We start from the raw sequence: 23,193 nt of genomic DNA, 5'->3' as shown, positions 1-23,193 counted from the left end.
TATGAGCCACCAGGCTTCACTTCCATCACCTTCTTGAGTCTATAAACCTGTTGTATCACCATTTTCCATCTTTACTGGGCACAAGGAGTGGCCATCTTGATAGATTTCAGCAGGATTGCAATGGGTTGGTGTCCAGCGGGGAGTGTTCTGGGCATCTAACTTGGAACATCTGGATAGCTCAGTATTATTTCTACGGATTCAATTTAACAAGTGTTCAAGTCCAAGTTTTTCCAGCTTAGCCCTCTCTCTGGAAATCCTGGTTTCTGAGATTGTCTGCACGCCAGGCCACTCTTGGGCACCTTTGCTACAGGCTTTCCAATGCATCTTCCCCTAGTTGCATGACAGAAGAAAGGTGGGAAGGTGAGAAAATAAAGAAGGACCATTCTGAGTAACATCAGGAGCCTCCTTTTCACAAAAATTGCCTTTGGGAACTCCACCAGTCAAGGGCCGAAGTTCTTGCCAGGAGTGCACCCAACTACTTCCCTGCTGCAGATGAAAGGAGGGACCTGCAGATGTGCTGGGACTGCAAATCCCAGAATTCCTTGCCTTCAGCCATTCCAGCTCAAAATTCTGCTGTTGCGGGGTCATTTCTCCAGAGGTTCCTGTTAGGGGGAGGAATTTACAAGGTGCAAAACTGGGATGGAATTCCTTGGGGCGGCTCCAGTCACATATCAGCATTTGGTGCAGTAGTAATGCCCAAGGTGGTCTAAAAAGCCTTGCCCTTTCTAACAAAGTGGTCCCAAGAATTTGCTCTTCAACCAATGTTTCTCAACCTTGGCAACTTGAAGATGGGTAGACTTCAACTCCCAGAATTCCCCAGCCAGCATGGCTGGCTGGGGAATTCTGGGAATTGAAGTCCACCCATCTTCAAGTTGCCAAGGTTGAGAAGCACTGTCTTCAACAATTCCCTGCTTTAAAGATGATGGTACTGCTGAATTAATTTGGCCCAGAGCTCTGGAGAACTGCTTCTCCACCATCAAAATGGATTCTGCTTCATGCTTCTTTCTTCTCCTGTTCCCACCATCAGAAAAAGAAAGAGAAGAAAGACAAGGATCGGGAAAACACCCAGGAGAAGACCGCCTTAGCCCTCCGCAAACGCCACTCTATGCCTTCTGGCCAGGTGCGTCAGCTGCACGGACCCGAAGGCAGGTAAGAGGTCCCAGGATCTTGACGAGATGCTTGGCGTACAATTAATTTAGCACTGGCCAGGTGGACTTTGGGAAACCAGCTTTGCAATCATGGCTGGCTGTGGGGAAGTGTGTCTCAAAATTCAAGACGGGGGCCATGACTACATGGTTAAAGCTGCTGTCCTAGTTTTCTTGACGTTCCCCACCCCCGGGAATACTTCTATTGGCAATAATGCTTTTTTCCTAACCTCATAACCAGCCCTATTAGGGTGATCATTCTATTTTGTACAATCTGTTGCAGAAGTCTTAGAAGTCACAGTTACCTTGCAAATTCTGAATTTTTGGAAAGAATTCAGAACAGATGCCGTGGTGCATCTAGGGGTGCCAAAGCAGCATCGGCCTGCAGCCCTTTAAAGCAGCTGCATCTTTTCCTAGGATTGCAGACAAGCTTTAGATGCACACACGTCTCCATGTTCTGAAGCACTTTTTGGGAGTCAAGCTGGAAGCCTTGCACTGCCTGAGTGTGGAATTCAACACATCTGGTTGGGGAGGGCTGAAATGGACAATTGCAAGTTTCCACAAGACTTTGGATTTTTTTGCAGCACATCGTTGCCGGTGCGATGATGCTAGCTATGAGCTCTCCCTGGAAATCATATCATTGGAGAGTTGTTTTGTCCACCTCTGCTCCAGGAAAGGCTTCCAGAACTGGGTGGCTAGCAAGGCTCTTTCCCCCACCTTGTCTCTCATGCCGTCTCCTCTCTGCTTGCATTGGCAGCCCAGGCCCCAAGCCCAGGCCAGCCTCACCAGCCGTTGCCAAACAGCACCCAGCCTCGCCAAGCCCGGGTCCCGGCTCTTCGCATCGGCCGGGCCTGGCTCGCAGTGCCCAGTCCTCGCCCAAGGGGCGGCCTCGCAGGGAGCCTGAGGGCCAACCCAAGGCCCGTGAGCGCAAGAACGAGCAGAAGGAACGTGGGGCAGCTTCCCCAGCCCCGGATGAGAGCTTGAAGACAATGGGGAGCAGTGAAGCAGCAGCAGGTGGGCCTTGGGGATGGAAGAGTTGGGCTGTAATTGGCATTAGTTAACACTGGGTGGCGGCCAGAGACCCAACAGCAAGCAAATTACTGTCCAGTGCAGTCAAGTAAACACAGGGGAACAGCAGGACATTGAAGAACGATTAACATTTCAATTTTTTAAATTTATAGTCAGAGGGGGCTAGAAGGCTAAACTAGGATACTGCAAATCCTAAAACAGGAATGATTCCAGAGGTTGTTACATTCTGCCTTTCCGCTGGTTGCTCAAGGCAGGGATGGAAACCTCCAACTTTACACGGAGAAGGAGGCAGAGATAGCGAAGGAGCGCGAAAGAGGCAGTGAATGGAATCTCAGCCCTGGGGAAAAATGGAAGTGTAAGGAAGACCCTCCAGATAATGGCCCCTTGATTTTGCAGGGTATAACAGAGGACAAGGAAACTGGCAGGATTTCAAGATTCTGTTATTCCTGCAATGATAGAGTTCTAAGAGTCCTTGCAGTGTCTGTTTCCTAACCTGGCCTGCTTTACAGGGACGACCTTATGGTACCCACCCTGCAAGGTAGGCTGAGAGATGGAGTGCATCTGTACAGCCTCCTAAACCAGCTAAGGTGACGCTCAGGTGCCTTTGCGCAACCTGTCTCGCTCGGACAGTGTTAACCTTGGCTAGGTTTATTTTGGCTTTGCCTATTATGTCAACGCACCCCCTTGGCTAGTTTAGCAACAGGTTAACTGAGCCTCAGCTTAAGAGCACTGTGTGAATGCAACCACAGTGACTATCCAAAGCCACCCAGCAAGCAGTCTCTGGGCTCCCTTTAACCATCCGAGAGCCGTCTCTACAATCAAGCCAAGCTACGTCTTCCCCTCCCTTATGAACGTGGTGCCTGGGCGGAGATGCTGGCAGGCAGGCAGGCGGGCTCTGCTTCTTGGGGGGGTGGCCTAACCATGTGCTTGACTTTCGGCAGATGCCGCTGCCCCCTCTGGCGCTACCAGCCCGATGCCCGCACCTCCTCCCCCAACGCCAGGCAAACCGATGGCCGGCACCACGGACCGAGAGGAGGCTGCGCGACTGCTGGCTGAGAAACGGCGGCAAGCGCGGGAGCAGCGGGAGCGGGAAGAGCAGGAACGGAAGGAGCGAGAGGAGCGGGAGCGGTGAGTTCTCCAATGCAGCTGAAGCAAGGTTTCTAGACCTCATGGAGGAGGACGCTGTTTTTTTCTGGAGCGTTGGGCACAATTAACCTTCAAGTGACCAGCCAGGGGTGGTGTTAGGAAAAGTAATGGGTGAGGCCTGGACAGAAAAGACGTTTGATTTCATTGCAGTTAAATTTCAGTTCAATTACAATTAGTTAAATCTTTTTAATGGGGTTCCTCCCCAGGTATTTCATAGTTCTTCCTTTCCCCCATTTAAAAATAAAAAGGTAGCCGTTTTTAGAGTGGGATTTTGGGACTCATTGAAGATCTTCTAGGGGGCCACAGATGCCTCGGGGGCCCCAGCCATTTGCTTCTACTGCCTGGCCATGCTTCTGGGGATAATAGGGGCTCTAGTCCAATGCATCTGGAAGGCAGCAGGTGGGGGAAGCTGGTAGCGCTGGAGCTGAATGAAGGCCCAGAATCCTTTGGATCCCTAGGCAGAGAATTTTGATCCTGGTTAATGGTACGCAGCCAAGTGGCACAGAGACCTGTGATCCCCTTTCCACGGGCATCGTTTTCTTACAATCAAAGGCCGTTCTATTTTCTTAAAAAAGCATTTTGCCCCTCAGGGGTTGCAAGACGCAGAGGCGGCAATGTCAGGACTTTGCTGGGGTGGGTGGGGTCAAACCTTCTGGGTCATTTGGGAGGTTTGGGAAGGCAAAGGGGCCCAGTGGGTGCCTAGCCCTTGCAAAGCCCTGGGGCACCCAAGAGAGCCTAATTTGGGGGTGCTGTTTTTCGCTTTCAGGGTAAAAGCACTCAGTTCACCCCTTCCATCTTCCCGGTCCCCAAAACACAAAAGAGACAGGCAGAAAATGCTGGCCGTTCACGGGCTGCTCAAGGGGAGCAGGTGGCTCGCAGGCAGCTGTTGGGTCGTGCTTTTTGCCCCTCTGTCCTAGAATTAAGGTTGCCCTCATTGGGCTGCAAAATCTAGGTGAACATGAGGTGGCCGGCAAGAGCTATAACTTGAGTTATCTTTTTACTACCATCTAATGCTTTTTCCTGGGTGGTTGAAGCAAAGTTATTATAATAACTGGACCTAGAAAGTTGAAACGAGAGGGTGACGTGGAGCGCGTGCAGGGTTTTATTTTCTCTTGGCATAACCAGAGCTAAGCTTCCGCAACTCAGGCAGATTGTTTCCAGAGCAAGCTAGGATGCACTTAGCAGCCGCCTTCCGTTGTGTCTTCTTCTTTGCGGCTTGAGCTGAGACACTGACTCTTGGCATCTGGCAGGCACCTCGCGGAGGAGCGGACCCAGCAAGAAGCCAGAGACCGCCTACAGCAGCAGGTTGAGCTGGCCAGGTTGGAGGAGCAAGAGGCTCAGGAACGGGCCCGGGCAGAGCAGGAGGAACAAGAGCGGCTGCAGAAGCAGGTGCGTTGTGAGCTGGGGGGCAAGGGTGGAGGTGGGAAGGGGGCCGCAGCTGCTGCAGGCTCAGTAGTGACCCTCTCTCTGGACCAGTGGTTGGCAGCTGTAGAGGACCACCGAGATGACCTTGGAGAAGTTACGTGGAGACCTTTAGCACAACGTGAACTAAGTCCAGGAAGAAAAGATGTTAGAAAGAAACTCAAAGTGATCTTGTCTTGACTCTCTTTGGTATAAGAGAGAGGGAAGGGGAAACGCTGTCATGCTTTCCAGAATCTTTTATAATAGCCTAGTCAATAAAGTCGAGTTCCAATACAGGTAGTCCTCGACTTATGACCATTAGTTTAATGACCGTTCAAAGTTAAAACGGTGCTGAAAAAAATAACTTACAACCAGTCCTCACATTTACGAGTGTCACAGCATCTCCGTGGTCATGTGATCAAAAGCCAGGCACTTGGCAACTGGCATGTATTTATGACAGTTGCAGCGTCCCAGGATCATGTGATCACCATTTGGGAGCTTCTGACAAGAAAAGTCAATGGGGGAAGCCAGATTCGTTTAACAACCATGTGGTTTGCTTAACAACCATGGCAAAAAGGTTGTAAAATTGGGCGTAACTCACTTACATGGCATGGGACCAGATTACCTAAGGGACCACCTCTTCCACATGACTTCAACCCATCCCACCCAATCACACAGAGGGGGCATGCTTCGGACCCCCTCGGTAAAAGAACTCTGATTAGCGGGGTCCAGAAGGCAGGACTTCTTGGCTGTAGCCCCCGCTCTTTGGAATATTCTGCCCCCGGAGGTGAGATTGGCCTCCTCACTCCCAGCCTTCCAGACGGCTTTGAAGACCTGGTTCTGCCACTTGGCCTGGGGTGGGGAGAGAATACATCAAGCATGGGGATGGCTAGCCCCATAGAGGTCTGCTGTCTTCAGCCATAGATCCATCATCTTGGACTTTCTCCTTTTTTGGTAATGTTTTGTATAATTTTTTTATGTTTTATGTATTTATATATATTTACTGTTTTAATGCTTTGTGTGAGCCACCCAGAGTCCCCCATTGGGGGGAAATGGGCAGAGGGAAATTAAATAAATAAATAAATAAATAAATAAATAAATAAATAAATAAATGCCGCAACACTTAGTGACAGAAGTTCCGGTCCCAATTGTGGTCATAAGTCGAGGACTACTTGTATTTCTTATGGAGTCTCAAAGGGCTGACATCAATTTTCTTTCTAACATTTATTTATTTAAAAGATTTATGTGGCTGCCCATGTGGTGGCACAAAACTCTGGGTGGCTAACAACAATAATAAAAACATGAGCAATAAAAACAATATAAAAAAAATCAAGAAAAACCAGGCACCCATATCCATAAGTACATTCATTCCTCTCTGCAATCCCCAGTCTCCAACCCATCTTCTTCCCTGGGTTTAATTCATGTTTTGCTAAGCTTGCACACTTTGCACACCTTCTCCAAGGTCATCTCAGTGGTCCTCTATAGCCAGGCTGCCCCAAACTGCCTTTTTAAAAATTGATTAAATCTCATATCATCCCCCCATTTTGGCAGTTCTTGCATGAGACCCCATGAGATTTCAGACAAGACAGCTGAAATCCAGGGTCAGGTCAGCTTTCTCACTGAGATCAGATGAGAATTGGTGGCCTCGTTTTCACCATTTGGATTTTTAAAAGGAAGAGTTGCCACCCAGTTGTGATCAAGGGGTAGAAGCAGGAGCGGGAAGAGCCAGGTTCAAGTCCACCTACAGCCAAAGTTGCTCAGTGGATACTTTGGGGGAGGCCCTTCTCTGTGAGCCCAGCCTACCTCAGAGATTTGTTGTTGTGATTGGAGGAGAAAGAATGGGATAAACGGCCTCAATCTCATCGGGAAAAGGCAGAATATATATCTAATAACAGCAAATAAAGACTATTTGTTAGGGCCTCCACCCTCATGTGGTATCACAGCACCTGAAAAGGTTCCCAAGCTTGGCAAAATGCAGGAATGGTCAGGCTGGATTCAGCACGAGACTATCTATATATCTAGCTATCTAGCTATCTACTGTATCATCTATCATCTCTCTATCTATCTACTCTCTCTATATATATATTTAATTGATTTTCAAACAGACATACAAAAAATAAAAATGAGCAATTTACCATACACAAAGAAAAAGAGAACATTACACAATAAGTAAACATGTATTTAAAAAAAAACACCTGTAACCTATATCCCAAATTCAGTTGATTTGGTGGCATCTTTTCCCACAAACATCTTTTTTCAGAAGGCTTTTGGGAGCTGCCTTCTTGTTAGCCAGAAAAGGTACTACCGGATTCCTTTAGATTTTTGGCTACCATAGACTAACATGGCTGTCCTGCAAATGTGTAGCAGTAACAAGCTGTAGGAACCAGCTAGAGAGATTCAGGTTGTCCTCATTTAGTGACCACAGTTGGGATCAGCAACTTGGTCGTTAAGCAAAGCAGTTGTTAAGTGAAACTGTGATGGTGCTTACGATCTTACTTCAGCTTTCATTTGTTTAAAGAGCTGCGAAGGTCATAAATGAGGGTTGGTCACAAAGTTACTTTTTCATCACTGTCATAACTGCAGACAGTTGCTAAACGAGGCAGTCGCTAAACAAGGACTACCTGTACAGCTGAGAAGTGCTGATATTTTGCTTATACAAAAAGAACTTCCTACGCCTTTTCAGGAATGGATCCGTGAATTTCCCAAACAGGCTGGCAAGAGTAGCTGCCTTTTCTGTCTCATCCCTGTGGGGTCTGACCTGGAAAGTCCCACCTTCCTCGCTTGCTCTCCTGCTCCTTCTGCAGCAGCTGGAGGTGTGTGGGGGGGTTCCTTTGCACAGTGGGTGATCACCTCTCCTCTTTTTGCTTACAGAAGGAGGAAGCTGAGGCTCGGGCCCGGGAGGAGGCTGAGCGTCAGCGGGTAGAACGGGAAAAACATTTCCAGAGGGAAGAACAAGAGCGGCTGGAGCGGAAGAAGGTCAGTGCGTCCTGCGGCTGGAGGGACAGTGCAGCACGATGGCTGCATGGCTGAGTAGGAGGCAGAGGCATCTGCCAGATGGGGAGGGGGTGTAATGGTATGTGGGAAAGTCCTTGGGAGATGGGGGGAAGAGATGCTGCCTAGGGAACAGTCAGATAAGAGATAGCATAGCCCAAAACTGCATAATGGGTAGGGCAAAAGGCTCAGAAGAGACTGTCCCTAGTTTCTCGGGCTGTAAAGGAGAGAACAGGAGGTTTGTACTTGCAGACTTGCAAGACTGATGCCAGCCTCACCAGGTCGACCAGACAGGAAACACAACCAGATGAGCTAATTCCACTTTATTGTAAAGCCACCTTGACAGAATCCGTCAACGGGTGCTAACTTATTTACCTCAGGATACCAAAGAGTCTTCTTCGGTGATTTGTTTTTGAAGACCAACTGCAGCCGTACCTGAAACAGGCTCTGTGTCTCCCCACTGACGTTTCTCCCTGACGTATCGGGAGAGAATAAAAGCATGACAAATCTTCAAGGAACGTCTTCATTGCATCTGGGGGCTTCATTTTGCTCCAAGTCATTTCTTTTTATCCACCAGCACAGCCTTGTACCTTTCAACCACCCGTCGCATAAGCGAGGGGCCTTCGTGAAACTCCAGTTCAACGCAATCCCTGTTCTGACACCAAAATCATATTACCTAGCTATTAATAACTAATTGTGTTTCAGGTGTATAGGTTTTTCAGCGGCTGTGCTTTTCCCCAAAGTCTTTTGCCTTGATATCAGTTAGAACCCAGAATCCTCTGCCTCTTAATGTTTAAGTTCATTGTGTAGGCTTAGTGTTTCTCAACCTTGGCAACTTGAAAGTGTGTGGACTTCAACTCCCAGAATTCCCCAGCCAGCCATGCTGGCTGGGGAATTCTGGGAGCTGAAGTCCACACATCTTCAGGTTGCCAAGGTTGAGAAACACTGGTGTAGACTACCGCTGCTTTTCAGATGTGGGAACTGTCTACTAGAGGGCATAAAGTTGCAGAAATTTGATGTTGGAGAAACGATGACTCCTGCTGATTCATGCGATTCTGCTCATGCTGCAAAGAGGAGTTTAATAATGGGATAACACTTGAGCAAGGGGATCTAGTTCCTGTTCAGGTCCCAGCACCTGAAGGCTTGAAAGAGATCTCCACCAAACTTTCCTTGCGCAAACCCTTCGGATTTGAAAAGAGAGAAATGTACAGGATCGTCCGGCACCCCCACCCCATAACAAAACATCCGACATGCCAACTTACCCAAATCATCTCACTGTTTATAGATCAGACTCACCCCTCCTGCTGTGGCTGGCGAGGCAGCCAAGTTGTTGCTTTCAAATAGGGATGTGTTCTGACAACCTTTTTCTCTCTGCAGCGCCTGGAAGAGATCATGAAACGGACGCGAAAAGCAGACGGAGCTGATGCAAAGGTGATTAGTTTTCCTGATCTCTTCCATCAGAGGAGAGGACCGTGAGCTGCTGTTTCTGGCCTTAGATACCTGCAGAAGAGATTGCAAAGAGCAGCCCTTCTTTTGAATGAGCAGGAGCACAACTCAGCCAGCGCTCTTAAGCATTTCTGCACAGCCCTTACACAAGGCAGCTTCTCTTCTGCTGACTGCTGTGCCCATCTTAGGATAGGGTTGCCTTGGGTCTCTGGCACCCTGCATCTCAGAGGCCTTTGCAGATGCCCAGAAAGAGCGGGCCGTCTCCTTCCTCCCAAGAGAAGATAGCAAGCATGGTCAGACGTTCTCCCAACGTGCTGGTGGAAGGCCTCTCCCTTCTCCCTTAATATATGTCCTCCTCCTTTTTTGCAGAAGAAAGAGGACAAGAAGATGGTGAATGGCAAGGAAGGGAAGCAAGAGGGTGGAATGAGTCCAGGTGAGAATCCCTCCCCACATCCTTGAATACACTCATGATGAGGTCTGATTCATCTCCTCAGCCCCTGTTTTTCTGATTTTTACATGAACTCTGCTTTATAGTTACCTTGGATCCATTGGGAGCTCCAGCTTTTTTGGGGGGGCGGTGTTGTCCTTGGAGTCTGTGGTCTCTAGTGTTCTTAACAGAAGATTTTCTTCCATTTCCAGATGGCAAGAAATACCCTGGAAGTCTTCCCAAGGAAGAAGAACTGCCCGAGATGCAACCCTCAAGTCTGGCCAGTCACAAAGGGCTGGGCCCGGAGGCCATGCAGCACAGGTATATACAGAGTTGGAAGGGCAGCTCATAAAAATTACAGTCTCCATGGCAGACACTTTTCCAGAGCCCCCTTCGTTATTGCTGTGGAAAGGCAACGTCTCCCTCAAGTGGAGCTTCATAGGTCCATGTGGTTTTCTTGTCAACCATAAGGAAGGGGGTTGTTACGACTTTCTTTTCTGGAATGCCATGGTATTTCCTGATGTTCTCCCATCCAAATACTAACCAGATCCAACCCTGCTCAGCTTTTCTCAATCAGCCAAATTCTCTAGCTCCTCCCATTGGTTGGGCCATTGGTCTCAAGCCATGTTTCTCAACCTTGGCACCTTTAAGATGTGTGGACTACAACTCCCAGAATTCCCAAGCCAGCACACTGGCAATTCTGGGAGTTGAGGCCCACACATCTTAAAGTTGCCAAGGTTGAGAAACATAGCTTGAAAGGTGGAGAGTCCAAGATGGGGTCATTGTAGCAAAATTGACCTTGGCAGAAGTGTGTGTGAGCGGTCATTTGATACAGCTGCTGAAAACACGGATGCAGTATTAGCTTCCTGAATAAAAGCATATGGTGGCCAGATCAAGGTTCACATTTGATTCCGTTCCAAGAGTAGCGCAGCTTTCTTAACATCCTTGGAATGTCCTGGGATCAGAGTGGGATAAAGCTTGAGTTGTCCCTTGAGTAAGAGTCTTTGTCATTTCCTTCTCAAGTTCCTTTTCTGTTTCTTCTGCCCTTCAGCATTGTCTCCTCTTTTTCATTCTTATCCCACAGGGAAAAACAAACATCTCATTTTGATAATTCAGGGAATAGCAATCTTTGCAGGCGCTGAGCATTCATACAGGCAAACAAACGGCTCTTGAGGGTTTTAGTGCTCCCACCCCAAGGTCTTGTGAGAATACCCAAACCCGTGCAAGATCTCAGGTGGGAGATGGCTGAATTCAGGATTACAGTGGGCACCTGATGCCTACAAGTGCCACATTACCAATTCTTCTTGGCATACAAGAATCTTGAGTTGTTCTTCACTTCCTTTTTGCCTCTGTTTAAAACTCCCATTGGAGATGGCTAACAACATTAAGACAAGAACTTGCCCAGCACTCTGACATTTGATGGCAACATGGCCAAAGTTCAACAGCACAATTTTATCCCTTGGTTGAATGTGGGGATGGTTGGGTGATTGCCTCCCAGAGACCTCCTTTCTCATGTTCCTTTCTGTCTCTGGAGTGTGTAATTGCTTGCTCCCGGTCCCTCCTGAATGGCTTGTTCCTTCCTTCTCCCCCCCCCCCCTTAGCAGATCGTTCAGACTTTCCCCAAGACCAGCTCAAAGGTCCCTTACAGAGGACAGCATGGGGAGCTGAAACAAAGATTGTTTCATCTCTGTGTTTTGAGATTGACTGGTCAGAACCTGGATACCTGCAAAGATCTGCTCTTCAGGATGGAGATCTCAGTGTGCTCCCTTCTGCCCACCTTTGCCTTCCTTCCCATCTCCTTGAGGGAGGCTTGTAATGCAGTGACTTCACACCCCCACCTCTCTTTCCCCTGCAGCTCCCCCATGAACCCCACCCTGGCCCTGGTGAATGGCCTGCAGTCCAGCAAGCATGAGAATGGCTTCTCCTCTGCCCAGGAGCCGGGCGGACGGGAGCACCCTGCAGGGCCTGGGCTAAGCGTGGCTGATGAGCCCATCCTGCCTTTTGCCAACAAGGAGCCCTTCCTCAACAAGGCCGTGGCCAAGGCTCCACAGATCACAGGTAAGGTAGCCTGTTTTCCAGCCAGGAACATCCTCCCTGGGGTCACAGTTCAGGTGCCCAGCTGGAACAAAAGGATAGACCAGGGTTTCTCAACCTCAGCAGCTTTAAGATGGGTGTACTTCAACTCTCAGAATTCCCCAGCCAGCATGGGAGTTGCTGGCTGGGAGTTGCTGGCATGGGAGTTCAATTCTGGGAGTTGAAGTCCACCCATCTTAAAGCTGCGGAGGTTGAGAAACCCTGGAATAGACTAAAGGTTCACATCCCACAGGGCCCACGGGTTGTGTCTCAGTTGTATCTCACAGGGTGATTCTTTCAAGGAAAATTGGGGAAGGGGTGCTATCTATGTCACTTTGAGTTTCTGGATTCAGTTCTACATATCCAGTGCCTAAGAAGTGCTAACAGGTTGGTGAGTAAATGGGAGCAGATGCAGAAATGGGGAAGGGTCTACTTTGGACTTCATATAAGTCTGCCCTTCATGGCATGGGTGGGCTACCTGCTGCCCCCAAAGGCCTTCATGGTCATGCTGCCGTGATGAAACACTCTTGGCCTCTTCTTTTGAAGAACTAACAAGTGAAATGCATTAAGCAGGCAGTGCCCTGCTTCAGAATTGAAAGCAAAAGGCAGCTTCCAAGCACATGGCGGTGCTCACCTTTAGGCAGCTCTTTAAAGCAGCTGCATCTTTTCCCAGAGTCTTTGTGGCTGGAAGAAAATCCCCGGAAAAGACGTGTTTCATTTCAGGCATTGTGGGCTCTCTGAAACATTTTTTTCCCAGATCCAAATGTTGTACTGCTAAGCCTTCTCAAATCCCCAAAAGATCCCCAAACAGAGCCCCAAATTCTGCCCCTTAATTAGATGATCTCATTCCAGCCTACCCTCAAAGACATAATAATAACAACCACAAACGTGCCAGTCTGGGCAAAAAGTGATTATTCAGCCCTGTTTTGTACAGGCATGCTTGGGTGGGTGAGACACTATGCTAAACACCTCATTTGGGGCAGATAGACCTCCAAGTCTCTGATTTCTGTCTTCCTTTTCCTCCTGCAGAGGTCCTGTAGATGGAGACACCAAAGGACAGGTGCTACAGTGTGCCAACTCCAAGCTAAATTAGATTGGAAGATGATCGCCCAATGGACTTGAGGGCAACGCAAGGAGCCAGGCTGGGGTGCCCAGCCCCATGGACCCTCTCTTCCTGTCCTCATTTTATGATTAGTATTATTTTTTTAATAAGCACCTTATCAGACTGACCCCATCCCATAGCTTGTCCCTCAACACTATATAACCATAGTTATTTAACTGGCTGGTAACAAAGGATGTGAATAATGTATATAAACTTTGATGTTAGCGTGGGGACTGCACCCATGGTCGCCTTTGTCATCTCCCTGCCCCTTGGGGGGTATTTTTAGGTGAGGGCCAGGTCATGGGAAGGGGAGATCCGACCCCACCTCCAGTCGGGTTTCATAAGCGAGCGCGTGTCAATGTTGCGGGTGAGTGTTTGTTACAGCCAATGGGGAGCGTCTAGGTCTCCGATTTAAACTCTCCCTGTTGGTCTCAGCCAGGAGATGGGCAACGTTGTGTGGCTGTGTGGGTGTGTGTGTGTGCACTGTTAGCGACTCAGCAGCTGCCATCGTCCAACACTGTGCTTTTTGTTCGGGAGGCTGCTGTTTCTCGGTGTGGCGTTGGCTGGGACTGCTGTGCTGAGTGTCACTGTGACAGTATTATGCATCCGAGCAACCTTTTGCGGACAATAAAACGGAGAAATCATGGGGGATCGTCTCTTCTTTGGGGATCCCCTTTGCCAACTGGGTTGAGATGTTCTGCTTACTCTCCTAAGGAGGCCTTCCCTAAACCTGGCCGGTCTTCCAGAGGCGGAAACCTTAATTCCCACAATTCCCCAGCTGACCTGGCTGTTATTAATAGAAGTCACCACATCTGGAAGCTGCCAAGGTAGGAAGAGGTTGGAATGATGAGTCTTGTGCCCTAGCTCAAGCTCGCAAACTGGCACCTGCCAGATGTGTAGGATCCCAGCCAGCACAGGCTTCCATTTAAATAACCATCATTACGAGTGTCCCCAGGGATGAGGGGCATTGAGGTCCAATGCACCTGAAGAGGAACAGGTGAGGGAAGGCTGGTTTAGAAAGGGAGGACATCTCTGGTTTATGGCAAGCCTGCTCCGCACCCTGCTCTGCCAGTTCGCCAGGAAGCACGTGGTTCTCCAGGCATTTCCTTCCCCGTCTGGGTCCTACCTCTGAACAAGGGGGAGGAGATAACCCACTCTCAGATTCCCTGGCTGGGCTGTAGAAATGAGACCTCCAGAGTAAGTCCAAGGAACTGCATTGCAGCTTCCAAAACACATTTCAGACTCCAAAAGGCAGCTGCTGCTGCAAATTAGTGATGCATTTTCACGCCGTTTCAAAACAGAAAACACACACGTGGTTTGACGTATGCCCGAGAACAAAAACCACCCTTCTCAGCCCCCTGCAAGGACCTGGGAAAACCCTGACCACACCCCCACACCAAGTGCCCTGTCTTGCCAACCTTGGCTGATCTTGGAAAAAGGGAAGCCCGATTTGACTTGGTTACTCCATGGATGGAAGACCACCAGAAATCCCTGAACTAAAGACTAGACTGGAAAGTGGAAAGGTATTCCAGAAGAAAGCGATGACAACCCCTTTGGATAGCACTACTGAGAAAACTACAGGGATCTTGTAAAGAGAACTGGTGTGGTGTAGTGGTTAAGGTGCTGCACTGGTATCAGAGAGATCCAGATTCAGGTCCTTCCTCAGCCACAGAAGCTCCAAAAATTTGGAAGACGCTTTATCCGTGTCTGACTCCAATATCACCTCTCATCCCCTGGAAGTGGTCATGCCAACCAAGTTTGGTGGAGTTTTTGCTAGTCCGGAATTAAGATTAGAACAGTGTTTTTCAACCTTGGCAACTAAAAATGTGTGGACCTCAACTCCCAGAACTCCCGAGCCAGCATGCTGCTGGGGAATTTTGGGAGTTGGAGTCCACACATCTTAAAGTTGCCAAGCTTGAGAAACACTGGATTAGAAACAGCACCATTGTCTTGTTTGCATCAGGAACAATAGGCTGGTGGCCTTTAAACTGGTAACAACTTGGTTATCGCTGAAGCTTCAATGGATATTGTTCCTCTCTTTGTGAGATGCTTGGAGTCCCGAGGTAGGAATATTGTAAGTGCATGCAGCTGTTATTCAGAGGGGAAAGAGGGGGAAAGAAATGCTGCAAGGAAAAATGAGATGCAGTTGCTAAATTCACAGGCAATAGTTCATTTGGTTAGGTAATTAGACCATTTTCTGAGAGAATACATATAGCCTGGGTTTGCACAACATGCATCTCAGCTTCCTCTGTTGGTACATTGTTGGTACAAATACGATCTATTTCTAAGGCATAAAAATGAACGTACGAATTAGACCTCCCCAAAAGAAGGAGCCATCCAAAGGGGGTGGAACGGCTTAGAAAACGCTGTTTTCTTGGCTTGTCACCAGCGGCAACAGAAAGGGGGAAAGAACCTCCCCAGGACGGATCCCGAGAGGTTGAGAAACCTTCACCTTCTGCCGCGTGCATCTCTCCTGCTTTAGGGAGGCCCGGTAAAGACCTCCGGGTTTTGCCTCCTTGGGGCAGGGAAAGGGAGCAAAAACCAGACGCAACCGCAAAGGCAAAGAATGGCAACCCATCGACGCGGCCGTCCCGTTACGTTTCATATGAACGGAAGTACAGAAAAACTAGGGCCTACAGCACTTTAATCGTAGCAAGCAGAGTGGTTAGGCACGACTAGAAGAAAGGCGGCCAAGCTGGAGGAATTCAGGCAAGGAGACCCAGCGGTTTCGCCTTCAAGCAGATCTCTCTTCGGAGGCATTTTGACAGCCGAAGGGGCTTCCTTGGCCTCTCAGCTGCAAAGGTCCTTCAAGGCCCCCAGCACCGCTCCTCTGGCCGTTGCTGCTGCTGAGACCGCGGTTGGCACCCCGGCAGCCCCTAGACAGAGAGAGGGGGAAGACGAAAGGTGAGACGCTAGTCCTCATCGACAAGGCCGATCCCTGTATCAGGGCTGGGCAGGAAGCCTACCGATTGACTGCAGGGTGGCAACCACACCCCCAGCAGCCACTCCGCCGCCGTTCGCGATGGCCGCGGCCGACATCATCTTTGCGCCGATGGACCCGGCCACAATTCCGGCGCTGCCGAAGCCCAGAACGCCAACGGCGGCCGGGATACCCACCGCCGCAACCCCTGCAGAGCAAGGAAGCAAACGGAGCTGGTCACGGTCCTTGTGCGTCAGGAAGTATTCCCGACGTTCAGAGGCCAAGAGGCACTTTCTGGAAAGAACCGAAGTCCTGGTCCTGCCAGTTTGCGTGGGCAAGAGGAGTTCTAACCAACCCAGGGGGTGCCTGGCGCCCTGATGGCGTTCCCCGAGCCTAACGATTTTTAGTTGCCATCAATTATCTTGGAAGGTGCTTTCTATCTATTTAGGATAAATTGCTAAATTGTATTTTTAATTCATATTTACCTTTATGTAAACTGCCCAGAGTCGTTTTTTAACGACATGGGTGGTGACAAATTTGATAGATAGATAGATAGATAGATAGATAGATAGATAGATAGATAGATAGATAGATAGATAGATAGATAGATGCCACTCCATAACAGCTCTTCTGGAAATGGCCCTTCGGGGACATTCCTCTTCTCTTCCAGAGCAGGATGACCTGGTGGCCTTCTGGAAGTCAACCCTCCAAACTGACCACAAGAACAGCCGCCTTGGTGTGGTGTGGAGGAGAAAGGGAAATGTCCGGAAGGCCTCTGGAGCACTTGATTCCCGGAATGATCAGTTGTGCATAGCTCCGTTCCGCACGTTTGCAGTGCGTGGTACAAGATGGGCAATCAAGAGGATCCACATGGATCTTGCCACTTCCCTTCGATGATGCTGCCAAAACACTGGCTGCAGAATGATTATTTCCAGCACAGTTTCGCGCTGAGGTTTCGGAGAGCGTGAAGCATGGAAACGGGAGCAGGTTAGCTAAACCCTCATAAAACCAGGCTGGAAAGCAACCACGCCCTTCCAGCAAGGCTACCATGCCAACAGAGGACCTTCTGTGTCCCTCCAGAAGATGGCAGCTAATCGTGGTCCCTGATCCCCCGTGGGCCCTTATCCCTCTTGAGAACAGCTCAGGGGGGACTCCCTGTCCTGGTTTCCTCCAGGTGTATGGAGACTACGATCCCCGGATTCCTGAGCAGAATGTTCCAGTTGTCAGGCTGCAGGGACGCTCCGGGTGGCTTTTGAACAGGAAGTCCCAGAATCCCCTGCCCACGCTCAGGGATTTGGGGAGCTGGACTCCAAAGTACTGGAGCACACCAGCTTGCCTGCTTCTCCCTTCCACCCCTCTCCCCCCATCTCTCACACGGAAGACACCAAGAGGCAAGGACCAAGGGAGAGGTCTGAAGCCCTCCAGGTCCCGTAAGGACCTGCCTTCACACGCCGGTGGAGGAAGGAACTGCGACTTACCCAAGCCTACTACGGCACCGAGTACAGAATCTGGGGGGGAAAGAGAATTAGGTTAACTAGGCAGGCAAGACTGCAGTACACAAGAGCCGGAAATCAAACAAGAGGATCGCAGCAGCGGCAGTTCGCGCAGAAGCGGACACCAGCTTGCTTAACTGTGCTCCTTGACAGGCGGCCAGGTTCATTCCACCACGCTTTCCCACTCCGCCACAAATGGGCCGGAAACACTGTTCATGCCCGCCTGGGGGAGAGCGCCATCCTGTGGCCCGTCGGAGGCTGCAAAGAAGCCGGCAATCCAGTTCTTTTATTTTTATAAAATAAAATATAAAATAAAATTTTATTAAAACTTTTTAAAAAGATGAAATAGAAGCCAATATGGAGTAAAGAAAAGAAGAAAAGAGAAAAAGAAAGAAACCAAAGAGAAAACAGAACGTGCAAGAAAAGAAAAGAAAAGAAAAGAAAAGAAAAGAAAAGAAAAGAAAAGAAAAGAAAAGAAAAGTTAAAGAAAAACAGAGAGGAAAGAAAAAGGTTCCATTTTTACGCAAAAACTCCATAAGAGGTTTCCAGGCGCCAACAAATGTCGATCGAGCCCTTTCTCTAAGCAAAGAAGACGGCTTGCCCATCTCGGCAAGATCTGCCAGGTTCACCCACCGTTCCTCCATGGGGGGTGACGTCGGCCCTTTCCATCTCCCGCCAGCCCGTTTCTCCAAGCGTGCGTCGTGATCCTCGGAGAGGCCGCGAGACCATACACGGAGGGTGTCCGGAGCACACTCGCCCAGCGAGATGCACAACCACTGCATGCTAAATGGGGAGCTGGGGAAGAGCGGGCTGCTAGAAAAGGGCCGGCCCCTGGGCTGCCTCCCTCCCCTCCGATGCCAGCCTTCCCCCCAGCGGCAGCAGGGCAGAGGGGCCTATAACAGCCGCAACCTTGGAACGGGCGGGGCGGGGCGGTGGAGGAGACGGGGGGGGAGAGCAGCCAAATTTGTTTAGAAAAGCCGTTTTTTCATCACAGAGACTGGATGGTCCAGAGGAGGAGAAGTACAGAGGCGGAGCCAGGAAAAGCGCAAGTATCGAAGTGAAGCCCAGTGTGGGACGTTGCAAGCACTCTACGTGCCCCAGCCAACCTTCGCACTGTATCGGATAAAGTGCGATTAAAAGTGGTATTTTCTTGGCCAACACAACCCCAAGGACACCGCTTTATCATGCGGGGGGGGGGGTCATACGAATTCATGCTATGCCGGGGTCGCAGCCGCACGAAGGCTGAGCGCCTCTGACCCAGCGCGGTGGGCAAGCGAAGCTGACTGCACAATCCAGGAACCCCTTTGCGGCTGCATTCCCACAACCCGCTTCTCCCGGTTCCTTCATGCCACCGAACCACAAACCCTCCCAAGCAACAAGATCTGCCGGTGAGCTAAGCAGCCCCCCCTAAAAAAAAAAGTAACCAGGTTTAAATCTAACTTGCTTAGCATGTTGGGTGAAGCTCGCTAATACCGCGGAGCCAGCGACCACCGAGCGTGGCTTATTTCGGGGCAATAAAAACAAGGACAAACAGCATTTCCAGACCCAGGCAACGGGGAAAAGGGGGGACTCCGCGGAGGGAGGGAGGGAGGGAGGGAGGGGCAGGGAAGGGGGCGGCAACGGGCAGGGGGGCTTGCGGTGCGGGCGAGCCCGAGGCATCCGAACAGCCAACTCACCCATTGGATACCGCTGCTCCTTTTCCTCAGCGGTGCAGAGAGCCCTGCGCAAAGACAAACCCCGCTTAGCCGAGAGGCGCCGCCCCCTCCCCGCTGCCTGGCAGGCGCCTCCGCAGTTTCGTTTTCCCGACCCGGCTCTCTGTCCCGGAGGCTGTTCCTGGGATCTCGCCGCCCGCATCTCACGCCCCGCCACATGCCCCCCTAACTGGACAGAGACCGGGATCGACGAGGACGCCGGCGAATCGCTGGAGGGGCAGAAGCGCAGCCGCACTGGCGTCCTCCCCGGCCGGGTCGGGAAAACGAAACTGCGGAGGCGCCTGCCAGGCAGCGGGGAGGGGGCGGCGCCTCTCGGCTAAGCGGGGTTTGTCTTTGCGCAGGGCTCTCTGCACCGCTGAGGAAAAGGAGCAGCGGTATCCAATGGGTGAGTTGGCTGTTCGGATGCCTCGGGCTCGCCCGCACCGCAAGCCCCCCTGCCCGTTGCCGCCCCCTTCCCTGCCCCTCCCTCCCTCCCTCCCTCCCTCCCTCCGCGGAGTCCCCCCTTTTCCCCGTTGCCTGGGTCTGGAAATGCTGTTTGTCCTTGTTTTTATTGCCCCGAAATAAGCCACGCTCGGTGGTCGCTGGCTCCGCGGTATTAGCGAGCTTCACCCAACATGCTAAGCAAGTTAGATTTAAACCTGGTTACTTTTTTTTTTAGGGGGGGCTGCTTAGCTCACCGGCAGATCTTGTTGCTTGGGAGGGTTTGTGGTTCGGTGGCATGAAGGAACCGGGAGAAGCGGGTTGTGGGAATGCAGCCGCAAAGGGGTTCCTGGATTGTGCAGTCAGCTTCGCTTGCCCACCGCGCTGGGTCAGAGGCGCTCAGCCTTCGTGCGGCTGCGACCCCGGCATAGCATGAATTCGTATGACCCCCCCCCCCGCATGATAAAGCGGTGTCCTTGGGGTTGTGTTGGCCAAGAAAATACCACTTTTAATCGCACTTTATCCGATACAGTGCGAAGGTTGGCTGGGGCACGTAGAGTGCTTGCAACGTCCCACACTGGGCTTCACTTCGATACTTGCGCTTTTCCTGGCTCCGCCTCTGTACTTCTCCTCCTCTGGACCATCCAGTCTCTGTGATGAAAAAACGGCTTTTCTAAACAAATTTGGCTGCTCTCCCCCCCCCCCGTCTCCTCCACCGCCCCGCCCCGCCCGTTCCAAGGTTGCGGCTGTTATAGGCCCCTCTGCCCTGCTGCCGCTGGGGGGAAGGCTGGCATCGGAGGGGAGGGAGGCAGCCCAGGGGCCGGCCCTTTTCTAGCAGCCCGCTCTTCCCCAGCTCCCCATTTAGCATGCAGTGGTTGTGCATCTCGCTGGGCGAGTGTGCTCCGGACACCCTCCGTGTATGGTCTCGCGGCCTCTCCGAGGATCACGACGCACGCTTGGAGAAACGGGCTGGCGGGAGATGGAAAGGGCCGACGTCACCCCCCATGGAGGAACGGTGGGTGAACCTGGCAGATCTTGCCGAGATGGGCAAGCCGTCTTCTTTGCTTAGAGAAAGGGCTCGATCGACATTTGTTGGCGCCTGGAAACCTCTTATGGAGTTTTTGCGTAAAAATGGAACCTTTTTCTTTCCTCTCTGTTTTTCTTTAACTTTTCTTTTCTTTTCTTTTCTTTTCTTGCACGTTCTGTTTTCTCTTTGGTTTCTTTCTTTTTCTCTTTTCTTCTTTTCTTTACTCCATATTGGCTTCTATTTCATCTTTTTAAAAAGTTTTAATAAAATTTTATTTTATATTTTATTTTATAAAAATAAAAGAACTGGATTGCCGGCTTCTTTGCAGCCTCCGACGGGCCACAGGATGGCGCTCTCCCCCAGGCGGGCATGAACAGTGTTTCCGGCCCATTTGTGGCGGAGTGGGAAAGCGTGGTGGAATGAACCTGGCCGCCTGTCAAGGAGCACAGTTAAGCAAGCTGGTGTCCGCTTCTGCGCGAACTGCCGCTGCTGCGATCCTCTTGTTTGATTTCCGGCTCTTGTGTACTGCAGTCTTGCCTGCCTAGTTAACCTAATTCTCTTTCCCCCCCAGATTCTGTACTCGGTGCCGTAGTAGGCTTGGGTAAGTCGCAGTTCCTTCCTCCACCGGCGTGTGAAGGCGGGTCCTTACGGGACCTGGAGGGCTTCAGACCTCTCCCTTGGTCCTTGCCTCTTGGTGTCTTCCGTGTGAGAGATGGGGGGAGAGGGGTGGAAGGGAGAAGCAGGCAAGCTGGTGTGCTCCAGTACTTTGGAGTCCAGCTCCCCAAATCCCTGAGCGTGGGCAGGGGATTCTGGGACTTCCTGTTCAAAAGCCACCCGGAGCGTCCCTGCAGCCTGACAACTGGAACATTCTGCTCAGGAATCCGGGGATCGTAGTCTCCATACACCTGGAGGAAACCAGGACAGGGAGTCCCCCCTGAGCTGTTCTCAAGAGGGATAAGGGCCCACGGGGGATCAGGGACCACGATTAGCTGCCATCTTCTGGAGGGACACAGAAGGTCCTCTGTTGGCATGGTAGCCTTGCTGGAAGGGCGTGGTTGCTTTCCAGCCTGGTTTTATGAGGGTTTAGCTAACCTGCTCCTGTTTCCATGCTTCACGCTCTCCGAAACCTCAGCGCAAAACTGTGCTGGAAATAATCATTCTGCAGCCAGTGTTTTGGCAGCATCATCGAAGGGAAGTGGCAAGATCCATGTGGATCCTCTTGATTGCCCATCTTGTACCACGCACTGCAAACGTGCGGAACGAAGCTATGCACAACTGATCATTCCGGGAATCAAGTGCTCCAGAGGCCTTCCGGACATTTCCCTTTCTCCTCCACACCACACCAAGGCGGCTGTTCTTGTGGTCAGTTTGGAGGGTTGACTTCCAGAAGGCCACCAGGTCATCCTGCTCTGGAAGAGAAGAGGAATGTCCCCGAAGGGCCATTTCCAGAAGAGCTGTTATGGAGTGGCATCTATCTATCTATCTATCTATCTATCTATCTATCTATCTATCTATCTATCTATCTATCTATCTATCTATCTATCTATCTATCAAATTTGTCACCACCCATCTCGTTAAAAAACGACTCTGGGCAGTTTACGTAAAGGTAAATATGAATTAAAAATACAATTTAGCAATTTATCCTAAATAGATAGAAAGCACCTTCCAAGGTAATTGATGGCAACTAAAAATCGTTAGGCTCGGGGAACGCCATCAGGGCGCCAGGCACCCCCTGGGTTGGTTAGAACTCCTCTTGCCCACGCAAACTGGCAGGACCAGGACTTCGGTTCTTTCCAGAAAGTGCCTCTTGGCCTCTGAACGTCGGGAATACTTCCTGACGCACAAGGACCGTGACCAGCTCCGTTCGCTTCCTTGCTCTGCAGGTGTGGCGGCGGTGGGTATCCCGGCCGCCGTTGGCGTTCTGGGCTTCGGCAGCGCCGGAATTGTGGCCGGGTCCATCGGCGCAAAGATGATGTCGGCGGCGGCCATCGCGAACGGCGGCGGAGTGGCTGCTGGGGGTGTGGTTGCCACCCTGCAGTCAATCGGTAGGCTTCCTGCCCAGCCCTGGTACAGGGATCGGCCTTGTCGATGAGGACTAGCGTCTCACCTTTCGTCTTCCCCCTCTCTGTCTAGGGGCTGCCGGGGTGCCGACCGCAGTTTCAGCAGCAGCAACGGCCGGAGGAGCGGTGCTGGGGGCCTTGAAGGACCTTTGCAGCTGAGAGGCCAAGGAAGCCCCTTCGGCTGTCAAAATGCCTCCGAAGAGAGATCTGCTTGAAGGCGAAACCGCTGGGTCTCCTTGCCTGAATTCCTCCAGCTTGGCCGCCTTTCTTCTAGTCGTGCCTAACCACTCTGCTTGCTACGATTAAAGTGCTGTAGGCCCTAGTTTTTCTGTACTTCCGTTCATATGAAACGTAACGGGACGGCCGCGTCGATGGGTTGCCATTCTTTGCCTTTGCGGTTGCGTCTGGTTTTTGCTCCCTTTCCCTGCCCCAAGGAGGCAAAACCCGGAGGTCTTTACCGGGCCTCCCTAAAGCAGGAGAGATGCACGCGGCAGAAGGTGAAGGTTTCTCAACCTCTCGGGATCCGTCCTGGGGAGGTTCTTTCCCCCTTTCTGTTGCCGCTGGTGACAAGCCAAGAAAACAGCGTTTTCTAAGCCGTCCCACCCCCTTTGGATGGCTCCTTCTTTTGGGGAGGTCTAATTCGTACGTTCATTTTTATGCCTTAGAAACAGATATGTCCTGTTTGCTTGGTAACGGAAAAGCTTGTTGGTCAGTACTGCGAACCTGGAGTGGAAAGAGCTTAATAAAAACCAGACAGTTTGTCTTTCTGGGGAGCAAGGATGTAAAAGGAGACTACAACGC

General features: G+C 50.9%; 3 protein-coding genes across 7 annotated transcripts in view; 2 read left to right on the top strand and 1 right to left on the bottom strand.

Moving 5' to 3' along the window:
- MAP7D1 (MAP7 domain containing 1) overlaps positions 1-13,406 on the top strand; it is a 67,414-nt gene extending 54,008 nt beyond the window's left edge. For all 4 annotated transcript variants that reach the window (XM_088140242.1, XM_088140241.1, XM_088140246.1 and 1 more), the window contains 10 exons: positions 1,028-1,149; positions 1,903-2,159; positions 3,116-3,302; positions 4,571-4,709; positions 7,593-7,697; positions 9,090-9,143; positions 9,528-9,591; positions 9,798-9,906; positions 11,441-11,643; positions 12,688-13,406. In XM_088140242.1, coding sequence (XP_087996368.1) covers positions 1,028-1,149; positions 1,903-2,159; positions 3,116-3,302; positions 4,571-4,709; positions 7,593-7,697; positions 9,090-9,143; positions 9,528-9,591; positions 9,798-9,906; positions 11,441-11,643; positions 12,688-12,698 — 1,251 coding nt within the window. In that variant the 3' untranslated portion in view covers positions 12,699-13,406. The remainder of the gene's footprint in view (positions 1-1,027; positions 1,150-1,902; positions 2,160-3,115; positions 3,303-4,570; positions 4,710-7,592; positions 7,698-9,089; positions 9,144-9,527; positions 9,592-9,797; positions 9,907-11,440; positions 11,644-12,687) is intronic.
- A 1,981-nt stretch (positions 13,407-15,387) lies between these two features.
- LOC148216074 (interferon alpha-inducible protein 27-like protein 1) lies at positions 15,388-19,105 on the bottom strand. Of its 2 annotated transcripts, XM_088140256.1 has the most exons (5): positions 18,850-19,031; positions 17,807-17,968; positions 17,159-17,188; positions 15,727-15,888; positions 15,388-15,636 (listed from the first exon to the last, which is right to left on the bottom strand). In XM_088140256.1, the coding sequence occupies exons 1-5, from the start codon at positions 19,025-19,027 to the stop codon at positions 15,551-15,553; spliced, it is 618 nt and encodes a 205-aa protein (XP_087996382.1). In that variant the 5' UTR covers positions 19,028-19,031; the 3' UTR covers positions 15,388-15,550. The 2 variants fall into 2 exon arrangements, with proteins under 2 accessions (XP_087996382.1, XP_087996383.1); XM_088140257.1 differs by lacking the exon at positions 17,807-17,968 and having other exon boundaries at positions 18,850-19,105.
- A 33-nt stretch (positions 19,106-19,138) lies between these two features.
- On the top strand, positions 19,139-22,714 carry LOC107326129 (interferon alpha-inducible protein 27-like protein 1). The gene is made up of 5 exons (XM_088140258.1): positions 19,139-19,270; positions 20,159-20,320; positions 20,904-20,933; positions 22,216-22,377; positions 22,466-22,714. Exons 1-5 carry the CDS (start codon positions 19,267-19,269, stop codon positions 22,549-22,551), a joined length of 444 nt encoding a protein of 147 aa, XP_087996384.1. The 5' UTR covers positions 19,139-19,266; the 3' UTR covers positions 22,552-22,714.
- Positions 22,715-23,193: the final 479 nt, after the last annotated feature.

This window comes from Python bivittatus, unplaced genomic scaffold (assembly GCF_059951505.1).
Source record: "Python bivittatus isolate LINGU-HERP-01145 unplaced genomic scaffold, Pbiv_v1 ctg000260_np1212, whole genome shotgun sequence".
Taxonomy (NCBI): Eukaryota; Metazoa; Chordata; class Lepidosauria; order Squamata; family Pythonidae; genus Python; species Python bivittatus.
Note: the sequence above shows the minus strand (reverse complement) of the source record. Positions and strands in the feature narration are given on the sequence as shown.

Bases quoted from the DNA above. Each gene is read 5' to 3' on its own strand.
- LOC148216074 (XM_088140256.1), bottom strand. From the start codon at position 19,027: ATGCGGGCGGCGAGATCCCAGGAACAGCCTCCGGGACAGAGAGCCGGG. The intron at 17,189-17,806 runs GTGGGTGAACCT...TTTCCCCCCCAG, and splicing joins TCACCCCCCATGGAGGAACG to ATTCTGTACTCGGTGCCGTA. The intron at 15,637-15,726 runs GTAGGCTTCCTG...CTCTCTGTCTAG, and splicing joins TGCCACCCTGCAGTCAATCG to GGGCTGCCGGGGTGCCAACC.
- LOC107326129 (XM_088140258.1), top strand. The intron at 20,934-22,215 runs GTAAGTCGCAGT...CTTGCTCTGCAG, and splicing joins CGGTGCCGTAGTAGGCTTGG to GTGTGGCGGCGGTGGGTATC. The intron at 22,378-22,465 runs GTAGGCTTCCTG...CTCTCTGTCTAG, and splicing joins TGCCACCCTGCAGTCAATCG to GGGCTGCCGGGGTGCCGACC.